At 33.5% G+C, this 11,769-nt stretch overlaps 1 protein-coding gene across 3 annotated transcripts; it reads right to left on the bottom strand.

Moving 5' to 3' along the window:
- Positions 1-1,667: 1,667 nt before the first annotated feature.
- Positions 1,668-11,451, bottom strand: LOC111296133 (uncharacterized). 3 transcript variants are annotated; one of them, XM_022890213.2, is made up of 19 exons: positions 11,334-11,451; positions 10,045-10,154; positions 9,105-9,263; positions 8,646-8,711; positions 8,466-8,555; positions 7,978-8,283; positions 7,725-7,822; positions 7,072-7,107; positions 6,846-6,966; positions 5,590-5,823; positions 5,113-5,208; positions 4,949-5,014; positions 4,785-4,823; positions 4,550-4,684; positions 4,077-4,435; positions 3,605-3,698; positions 2,905-3,090; positions 2,566-2,686; positions 1,668-2,187 (listed from the first exon to the last, which is right to left on the bottom strand). In XM_022890213.2, exons 2-18 carry the CDS (start codon positions 10,141-10,143, stop codon positions 2,588-2,590), a joined length of 2,283 nt encoding a protein of 760 aa, XP_022745948.2. In that variant the 5' UTR covers positions 10,144-10,154; positions 11,334-11,451; the 3' UTR covers positions 1,668-2,187; positions 2,566-2,587. The 3 variants fall into 3 exon arrangements, with proteins under 3 accessions (XP_022745948.2, XP_022745946.2, XP_022745950.2); XM_022890211.2 differs by having other exon boundaries at positions 11,077-11,353; XM_022890215.2 differs by lacking the exon at positions 5,113-5,208 and having other exon boundaries at positions 11,077-11,353.
- Between the last annotated feature and the right edge of the window lie 318 nt (positions 11,452-11,769).

The following is an 11,769-nucleotide window of genomic DNA, read 5'->3' on the forward strand; positions in this document are numbered from 1 at the left end:
TTCATGAGATCCAGCCAAAGCTCAAGATTTTGCGGGGAATGGCTGCAGCTCTTTTCGCCATACCCACTGGACTTAGCAGATTAGTATGTGGCTGAATTTTAGTGACCTTGACCTGGCCTTGGGGATTCGAAAGAAAGATCTTGGCCAAAATAAAACCTTCGATTATAAATGGTGGAGAACCATACAAAAGGGATTTTAATCGATTGACCAATAGAATAAGGTTTTAAATAGAAAATTTGGGTTCAAACCTTTTCCTTTCAACTGATTTAATTCAATTAATTTTATCAAATTAATATAAATCAATTAATCGATTGATCAATGAATTAATTTCCATTGATTATCAAAAATTATTTTAAATAAATTTGATTTTCAATTAATTCTATTCACAAATTGAATCAATCAAAATTTTAACAAAAATATTATAAAACTTATATATAAAACTATAAATATATGAATTTATTCATTTCATTTCAAATTATATATTTAAATATTTTTATTAAATAATTTTATTTAATTTATTTCACATATAAAAAAATAAAAATAAAAATAAAAATTATATATTTTATTATTTAACTAATAAAAAAAAATTAACTGAATTCACCAAATTCATTTGATTTAATTTTCAAAATTAAAAAATTCAATTTTATTAATAAAAATAATTTAATTTTAAATAATTCAATTTTAAATTAATCAAATCGATCTAATAAACGAGCAAAAATGTAGCTCAAACACCATAAAACTACTCTTGGGTGGAATGGCTGGACCATTAGGGGAACATAAGTCTAACCAAGATCATCGATGATGGAAGGTTGAAATCCAGTGCATCAGCCTATAATACCAAACGGCCCTCGAAGAACAAAAAGATGGCCAATGTGAACTTGTGTTTGATAATGCGTTCATTGTTTAAATAATTGAAAATGACAGGCATGTGAGACTTGCATGGCTTAAACAGAGCCCCGATGGAGACCGCTTGCCTGTGTTGTGCTATAAAGGGGTACTCAAGGACTGAATTTCATTTTCAAAAAGCCATTAAGAGAGTTAGGTGCAAGTAACTCCAATTTCCAATCCACACTTGTTAAATGAGAAAAACAAAAGAAATTTCAATGCCGACGAACCGACCATGTGGGGTTCCACATATAATGACCAAAAAATCAAAATTTCATCACCTAACTGCACCAATCAAAACAGTAATCCCAATATGCAGAAGCATTAAAAAAACAGTTAAGTACAAAACAGGCTGCATTTGGTGGGATTCCCACCGTATCGACAGCATCATTTTACCATTTCTCACCATCTATCCAAATGCACGCTAAATCATCGATCCCCCCTCCATAGCTGGGAAAGGGATGAACCAACTCTTCGTTTTACAACAAAATAAGAACACTCTCACTTGAACAGCAGCAAACAACTCCTTAAACAAAATAGTGTATGACATTTATGTTTTTTTTCTTTTTAATTGGATTATAAATAAAAAAATAAAGGAATAAAATCCTAGCAGAACTTTTGCAAAGAAATAAATCAACTACATCAAATCCTCCCCCCAGAGTATATACTCATAGATAAGCATGGAATACGACTCAAAATCTAGCAGCCTATTCTAACTAACCTAGTAAATATATAAGATTTCATTTCTTGCCGAAAAAACAACTAAAATGCACAAGAAAGCATAGAGAGAAATTTTCTAGAAATATGACTGATTTGATGCAAATTAATTGTCGTATTTCATGGAATAAAAAATAAAGAAAAAATCAACTTCATGACAATAGTTTCTATGACTAGGTATTGTGGCCCACGATACAAATCTACAGAGCTTTCGACATCATAGGCCTAATTTTTGACCCAGGAAGTACCCAATTTTCTTTCAGCCAATTGTCCCCTGGAGTTGCAAATTGTTCTCCGCTAGCATTTCCACCCTACAATTTTTTCTGATGTATGACAAAAGCATGCACGTCTTGACTAGATAAAGACCAAAAATCTATGGTAGTATCTGCCCAACTATGAAAACATTAACCATGATCCTCTTGACAAAATCCGGGAAAATGCCCCCAGATCCAAAACCAATTGTCTTTCCAAATATACAAGCATCCAACCGATACTTCTGATCATGATAGGCAACCTCAGATGAACAATATAACTCCCAACACTTTACAAAGCATGACATTTCCATCCCAATATACTGAGACCGACCTGCAGCCCAATAGATAAGAGAGGATACAGTTCAAACACTATTTAAGCTGATTGCTTGCTAAAGATATCCAATGCCCAGACATGCTCAAAGAGAAACTATATGATGTTTATTCACTGATCAAAATGAAACAAACACTCATTCCATGTTAAATTGAAAGAATTATGGGGGAAGAATTACTTTATCCGCATGCTTCCTCTCTCACCAACCATCCTCTCCCCCATTTTATTTCCAAAACCAAAAACAAATAAACCAAAAAACAAATTCAAGCAAATGAAAGTTTCCTGCTTTTATCATGAGAAATAATGTTCCCAAAAGAATTCACCTTCACATATGTGGTATTATGTTAAATTAAATAACATGAATAAGTTGCCACTCACCTGCTCCCAGAAGTCAATAAAATCACCTGCCTTGAATCACTCTATAATTAAGTAACAAGTCCTCAGGTTTCTTCCATATGTAAGCCCGCACAGTAGCTAAGCTCATGTCTGGAGATAATACCTGGAATATATAGTAGCAAATCAAGTAAGTGACCAGCATAGCAATATAGAGTTTGAACTAAACAAGTTGGTCTAAAACTATTTTACTATGTTGATTTTAAACACCACATAGTAACATTTATTATTGGGAACAAGACGAAAAAAACCACACAGCATTTACAAAGAGATCTTAGGCTCTTAGCCAATAGCATTATAACATCCAACATGCAATTAACTTGCCTGATTATTGCATAAAATCTCAATAGAAGGCCGAAGCTTTTGCCAAGACTTCAATCCAGACCGAAAAGATCCATCTCCAACTGCTGAATGCTGCAATTGTCCTCCAAGTCCAGCAGCAAATGTCCCATCGTTATTTCCATCAATTGGTTTGTCAAGCACCATCTTTTCTATGACATAATTAACAACCTACATAACCACAACAATGGAATCATGTAGATTATTCTACCACAAAACAATCTAGAACCACCTGTTCTGCAATATCAAGATGGTGTCCTGAAAAATACTACACACATCATCTTCAAATACAAAACCTATCAGCATCTCAAATCTACTATTTGAAAACCAGAGAAGAAAAGAAAATCTAACAAACCACAAATGCATCTCACTCTAATATATGAGCAACAGAACACTCAACAAAGCAATTCAGAAGATTATTTTATTCTAATTCATTCCTGTCTTGTTTTGGCTACAACAAAGTTAAAGGTCCTATCAATTTACCTAAAATAACATTTTCAGAATCCTAACATTGCTCTTTTGGCTGTTATGTTGTCCATACTCCAAAATAAGAAATAGATTCTAGTGTATTAACCCCAAGTGCTCTAAATTTGTACACTAACAACATTGGCTACTGTGTACAAACGCATGCAATGCAAAAGAAATTACCTTTTGAAACTACAACAGAAAACCAAAACAGGCATACCTTATGTATTCTCAATATTCGAGGTGCACTTAACTTCCCTTGGGTGAGGATCTGAACAGCCGAACCTTCACACGGATGAAGGTAGAAGCTACACCTGCAAAATTAAAAGTGAAACTTCATCTAGAGAGAACAAGAGAAAGGATGAAAGGACACCCTACTTAACACCAATAAATAATTATCCATGGTTCTGAATGTAGTGCAACAATGTAAAGGAAGTACATTTTTTTCTAAATAAAGAGATATGTTGATGTACACAGGAAAAAATATTAAACAATAAAGACTAAATGCACAACAAAACAAAGAGCATAGCAAACTACAGGTAATGACACTTCTTTAAGTTCATTCCCATATAGCAAACATATAGACAAAGAGGTCAACCAAAAGGCAGTTAAATGTATGCAAAATTCCTTGCAAACTTGCTACGTAAGATTTAATTAAGCAACGGAAAGTTTAATGAGGTCACTAAAGTTACTTGGTATTTTCTCGTGGTGGTAGCCGATTATTTAATACACAATCCAAAACCCACCAAGGGAAATCCTTCTCATCCTCAGTTCCCTCCAAATCAGTAATTTTCTTTCTCCAAAGGCCTTGAGAACCCTCAGTGATAATTGAGGGAGCGGAAACTGTAGAAAACTCAAAAGGAGGATAGACCATGGAGTCATTTTCAGCATTTCCATCTACCTCAATTCTTGAATGACCAAGACTTCTAGCAGTAATATCTTTTCCTGGTAAAACATCTCCATTAGCTGAAGCCTGGGAACTAGGTCTTGGTCTTCTTTTCGTCATCCAATGAGACAACAAACCTTTAAGGGTTTCACGAGCTAGATTAACCTGCCAAAGACAAGTCAACACTAGATGCATAAAACAATGACAGAAAATTTCTCCAAGATTTGTCACAGATACCTGTGTCTTAAGATTGCCACAACCAATGGAAAAATAAAATACCTTATCATCCTCAGGCTTGCCAGTTATGTTCAGATCTGCAGAATACATCTCTGCAGAAAAGCATTGGGGTGTCTCCAAATGAACAGACAAGCTTCCAAGACGGGTATCCACAGTGAACCATGCAGGAATGCTTACCTAGAATTGTTTTAAACAAAAATCAAAAGTAAATTCTATTAAAAAAAAAAAAGGTGCTCTATATTCAACTGATATAATTTCAAATAAGTAGTTATTGCACCATCTCAAACAATTGCTCCTTTTTCTTGTCAAATGAAACCTGGACATGAAATAAAGGAAAGGGTAAATACATACAACTAAAAACCTGTAAGTGAAAAGCAAAGTGCAAGCCACTTCTACTCAAGAAAAGAGAAAGACAGAAAATGGGGAAAAAATCTAGTTTACCTGTCCATAGTCCTCAATAACAACACCCCTGGTTATGTCCCAGAGCTTTACTGAACCAGCAGTATCCTGTTAAAGAAGCATAAATATCATTTATGCAAGAAATCATCTCCCAAAACAAAATCTTTGGAACCAAAACCAATAAATATGAGCATTACCACATTTACCTTAGTCAAGACATGCCTTCTGTTATTTAAAATTTCATGCTGAACTATTGCAGGAGTTCCAGGAATGGTAAAGATTGGTTCTTTATTAACAGGAGCCTATGAATAACCGACAATGCCAGCACATCATTGAAGGGCAAGGGATGGAAGATAAATGTCAAAACAAATTCCAGACAGCCATACTTCAAAAAGATATCCCTAATAAAGCATCTCATGATTAATAAAAAGAAAATCTGATATTTCTTTTTTCTTAGGGTTGGATGAGCAAGGAACAAAAGAAGCAGAACCACTATAAATCAATGAGCAGTACCAAATTCACTACCATAGTGCACAGATTTTATGTATTTAATAATACTTGAGACCAATTAATTAAAAAAAAAGAAAAGAAAAGAAAAGAAGGATTTATGAGACAAAATTTCCATAATAGACAAGGTGATTTGCCGTAAGCAAAAACATGCATAAATATATATCAATACTTACTGGGGTAGACCCTTCTAACGAAACTCTTGCCCTTGAAAACAAGTTTCCAGCCAAGAATGAACCACCTCTTTGGAAGACCTTCAGAGGATTTCGTCCTTCAGCGGGCCATCTATGAACTGAAGAATCTGTTGTTGCAACCCATATACTCTCATCATGCAATGCTAATTGCAAAATCGGGTGTTCCTTGGTGCAAAGCAAAAGACTCTCTCTTGTAGTTAAGTCTGTTAAATATAACTGATGAAAGTACAAAAGTAAGTAAAGGTTTAGAGTTAAGGCTAAATATTTAGAACAGACAGGGATGTCAAGAACTGTCAAGATTATATACTAAGAAAATTTGGAAGTATGACCTTTATTTATCAATAGAATGATTCAGAAACTTATTTAAGCTAGAATAGACCTTATCAAGTTTTAACATTAAGTTTCATTGAGTTAAAGTTGCAGGGTTTTATTTTGTTTTCTGTTACCTTCATTTTAAAATCTAGAACGATTCAAAATTTACTGGAAATTGAAGAATTTGAAGCTAGGAATCATATTTACTTTAGTTTGTCTTATGTTATTAGGTTTTTATTCAATGTTTAGGAGTTGTATCAAGTCCATTTTGGCAGTTTCTACTTTGGATCCCATGTCTTTGTAGGAATATAATAACTAGAACTCCATAAATAAGTATGATCTATTCAATTAGTTGACAAAAACTTTACGAGAACTTCAGCAACTTTTGTACCACCTTTTGCCCTACTGATTGTTCAAAAAAACCCCCTTGACCTAATACAAAGTTTAAGGAATTCTAGGTGTGAAGCCTAGATCACTTATTCTTCTTCCTTACTCTCTAATTTAGAGCATTGGTTTCAATCTCAAACCAACCTTGAATCCTTCCAGCAAGCCCCAACCCCACTCACATAAATTCATTTTACCCTTAACCTTGATTTACCGCTCACAAGAACTGTTAACAGTACCAGCACAGCCCAGGATTGCATTGTAAATCCTTTATTAATTTCATCTAATCTCAACCAATACCAAAAATTGAAAACCCTAATTATTCTCATAAAATCCCATCATTTGATCACAATCAAGGCTGAAATACTAATTGAAAACCCTAATTATTTTCATAAAGTCTCATTGTTTGATCACAATCAAGCCCAAAATACTACAGCCAATTATCCTACATCAGCATAAATTTCTTGTCAAATTCCACATCAAAACATTTGCAAAATGACAAAGATGTCCATTAAAAAGGTTTGGCATGAATAAGTACTTACAGAAAGATCTCTACCACCACTATAAACATGACTAAATGTTGAGGTGCTTGCAAGTGCCCAAACAGAATCTGTATGCACAGCATATGAATGCACACAACGTTGCTGACCAAGGTCCCATAGCCTACAAAATAAAGTTATAACCATTTAAAGAAAAGGTCTAAGATTCTTTATGGTTGAAAATGGCAAGTGGTTATCTAATAGCAAAAACAATGCACTAATTATGTACCTGATCATAGAATCAGAGGACCCTGATAAACAATATCTGAAAGAATACAACATGTCTGTCAAAAACTTTACTAATACAATAAACACAGCAGAGAAGACCATACAATCAAATAACAGAATTCCATAGCAGTCAATCAAGGGAAGAAAACATCAGACAACAAATAAACTCGCTGATATATTCAAAGACAAAGTATTCAACCCAATTTCACTTGAAAACAATGTTGCAGTTATAAAACAAATGTGGAGATGTACATCCATATAAAGCCATAACAAGGTTTAGTCTCCACACTTCAATCACCCCTATTGTTCTCAAAATATTTAGCATCATAGGATGAATGGTAATATACCAAAATTTTCCAATCAACTAACCAGTTTATCCCGCTGCTACAGAAGAGTTCAGCAGTTGCAGGAGAAAAGAATCAGATAAAAATATGTTAGGACCAATGGTAATGTACCAAAATTTTTCAATCAACTAACCAGTTTATCCCACTGCTATAGAGGAGTTCAGCAGTTACAAGAGAAAAGAATCAGATAAAAATATGTATCTTAAATGCATACTAAAGCTCCATAAATGTAGGGCCTTCCAACTAATATCAAGCTAATACTATTTTTAACTCAGAACCAATGACTCGGAGCTGAATTCATTGCACCAACCTGCCAGTAGAATCCAGAAGCAGTGCCCTAACGTTATCTGTATGCCCTCTAAGCTTCATAGTCTTTGAACCAGTTCTAGGGTCCCAAACTCGCACAACCTATATGAAAGTGGGGCAAGAAATAAATATTTCTACTGAAATTGTCAAATAAATCAAATGATAACAAATGACCAACAGAGGTAATGATAAGATCATCCCTTGCAAGATGTCATAACTGGAGAGAAACATGCTATTATCAGAAAAGCAAAAGCTACCTTCTCGGTTCCACCAGAGACAAGAAGGGTTCCACTATCATTCATTGCCAATGCATAGACTGACTCTTTATGCCCTTTGGCAGCAATGGGGACATATCCATGACACTGAGTTGTGTGTGCAGTAATGCTGCTACTTGAGCTAATTGTTCGCAAACTTGATATTGGTAATGAATTTGCAGAACCATTGATACCATTGGAAGAATCATCCTCTATTACATCACTGGAGTTTGAGAGTGGAGTAACCGCAGCGTCAATATCCCATACGAAAACCTCCCCGCCAAGACCCCCAGAGGCAACCACATTGGTCTAAAATGTATGGCACTAAAAAAGAATCAGAAAGTAACTTCTAAAGTAATAAACATCATACCTTGAAGCACAACCTATGCTGCCAAATTAAACATGAAACTCAAAATAGCAATCTTGCACCAAAAGGAACCTTTCATCCATGCAGTTAATAAAATCCATGGAAAATTTGACATATAAATTACATTTTTTTCAGCTGCAGCTAAACATGTAACATAGTCAGAGTGTTGACGGAGAGTCCTGGTACAAGTTCCATCAGACAAGCAATTCCATGTCTGGCATATCCCAAGGAAAGAGCATGTCAGTAGTTAATGAAATTAGTCAAAAGGCAACACCTGAAGATAATATATTAGTTAACAACAAACCTTCAATGTGGTGTCTGACGAGCAGGAAACAAGTGTATTGTCACCAGCCATTACAGTATCATTCACCTAAACAACAAGGAAATTGCTTTATTGTCAATCATAACTTACACAGTTACAGAGATATATTATATATGTAAGATAATTGGATGGTGAATTCCACAACCTGAAGAAAAAGAAGATAAAAGAGCTCTCAACATTTAAATTGACTATTGATGTCATTGAAGTGCAAAGTGAAATATGTTCTCTAGAGTTTCCTTTTGGTAAGCTGGTTGGTCAATAAGCAACCATTCATATTTGATAATACATCAAGATGTATCATTCTTGTAGACCAAAAACAGAAAATTAATTAAATTTTCACACCCTCCTAACCACAAATTAGCAATAAAAATATTATCAGCTAAAGTATGACAGTAATTCTCAAAGCCAAAAGTAAACTGTCATAGGCAAAAAAGTAGGTACCCAATCAACATGAGACTCAAATGTGGCAGAGCAAGTGGCAGCATCTTCACCCAGTGCCCATCTCTTAAGTGTGCCATCACGGCTTCCAGTGAAAAGATAGTTGCACCCATCAGAGACAGATGACTTTAGGACAGACAAACAATTTATGCCAGCACAATGCTGCAAAACAACATACCAACGAAGAGAAACATCAGTGCCTAGTGCCCATACCCAAAATAAACTGATAAATGGTTGATCAAAATCCAAGATAATGACTTTTTTTAGAATATAAAGCAAAAGATCAGCAGATTAATCCAAATTGATTGTGAACACAGTCCTAAAGTAATGATGGATGCTTGGATAATATAAAGAATTAATAATTGAGAACAGAGGCCATCATTTTTATTTTAATTTAGTATAACATAAATCCTAAGGATAAAAAGCATCCAATATTGACAATCACCAATTAGAACCCCAAATAGATCTCAATATATGCCAAGTTTATCAACATAGCAAATATATAATAAGGATTTCTTACTCAATCCAATGAAAAGCACATATAGCATGGTATTACAAATCTACACAAAGGACAAAAGCAAAAAAAGCACGCATACTCAAACAGTTATTCTATGGATCATTCATAAGTTTGAGTGCCCCTACATAAGAATACAATAAAAACAAACACCATCCCTAAAATTTATATTTTAGCTATGATATGATTGCATAAAAAGATAAGAAAAAGGCATATAAATCTAAAAATGCAGAAATATGAACAATCTATAATGCGACAGTACAGTGAAAAACACAATTAAACAAATTAGAACCCTACCCCAATATCTTAACACACAAATTCCTCCAGATTGCCAGATACAAATCAAGGAAGACAACTTGTTTGCTTCAAAGAGAAAAAAAAAAATTGGGAAAATGATGAAAGGAGTAAAAAACATAAAACCCACTTCACCTTCGTGTCATCAGTGTCATTCAATACATATGTCAGCCTCTTTTCTTTACGTGGGCGGTTAGAATTGGTATTGTTCCCCGCACTGCCCACTCGGTGCATTGCAGTGACCCCTACATAATCAGTCAAACGAAAATTAAAAACTCTACCACCCCTATATGTCAGTGCTCACTAAATACTTAATAGTTGAACACTATATATTAAGAAAGAATAAACTATATACTGCAACCAAAAAGCAATTAAAAATGGACCAAAATTATCGACCTATAACAGATGATGTTTTTTAAAAAAATAAAAAAATAGAAATCCTTCCATGATTCTGCAGAAACTGATTCAATCAATACACAATTAAAGTCCCATTAAAGCTAAATTTCCTCTCAAATAAATATCTATTAAGGTCATATTTGGTGCATATGATGATAGATAGGATAGGATAATAATCATCCTATATTATTTTTAATCCATGTGATTGAACTTATATGTCCTATTATGACCTTAAAAATTACATCAATAATTTAAATAGTATAAACTTCGAGAAAGGATAATTTTGACCAATAAATAAATCATCTTATCCTAATCCTTATGCACATCAAACACAACATAAGATGATATTATTTAATCTAATCTTATTCGTAATATCATCTTATCCTATCCTATCATAATCTTGTGCACCAAACACATCCTAAATGACATGGAAGTTTAAATGTTACTGTACTTGCAACTATTGCAACTGACATTTTGATTTCTTTTTCATTTCAATTAAACACATAGTTTCTAAAAATGCATGAACTCATTAAAATTCAAACACAAATTGATCAAAAGTATCAAACCAGATGATTAAAGATAAAATTAATCAAATAACTAATAAAGATTCAAAATTTCTGTGGACAAAATAACGTAACAAAAAAGTCTACTCAAATAAATACACAGAGGAGCAAACTAGAACTGATCGCCGAGAACGCGCGAAGTCGATGATCGGATAAAGAGACAGAAAGAAATGAGAATAAAGTGACGAGAGTGACGCTTTGAACTTACCGGACAGTCGTCGAAGGAGAAACCGAACGGCGATAGAAATTAATCGGCGAAGAGAGAGACAGAGAGAGAGGTGAAATTAAACCCTAGAAAATTTGGTGCGTCGAAATTTGATTCTATTTTTTGTTTCGATTTTTCTATTGAAAAGAGGGAACAAAGGAAGAGAAAGATTTGATAGAAGAGAGGATCATGAATTAAAAAAATAAATAAATAAACAAAAAGATAATTCTTCTCTAAGAATCTGAACAGAAAAGTGATACCTGGAAAGTCAAAAGACTACAGGAAAAGACGGGAGTCGGAGTGGCTTGTCAGTGTTGCTAGTAAAAAAAGGACAAACGACACCGTTTCGAAGACGGAAAATTAATTAATTAATCTTTTAGTATTAATGGTTTGTTGTTGAATAAGAAATAAGATGAAAGAGAATACTTATCATTAAATTATTTTTATTTTTACAAAATTTTTAATAGTCAAATATGTGTTTTTTAATTAATTTTTTTTAAATCTAATTTAATTGATTAAAACATATTTACTTTTTTTTTGTTATTGATATAATGGAGCTAAGATTGTTGATTTGCATGAAATATGTTCCTTGGCTATATTTTATAAATTTGTTTTCATAATGAAAATATAAAAAAAAAATCAATTTTATCTATTCTAATTGAATAGTTTTGTGACCATAAGAAAAAAATATTTTTT

The sequence above is a fragment of the Durio zibethinus genome, chromosome 12 (assembly GCF_047325235.1).
Source record: "Durio zibethinus cultivar Kanyao isolate XHJ-2024 chromosome 12, ASM4732523v1, whole genome shotgun sequence".
Lineage (NCBI taxonomy): Eukaryota > Viridiplantae > Streptophyta > Magnoliopsida > Malvales > Malvaceae > Durio > Durio zibethinus.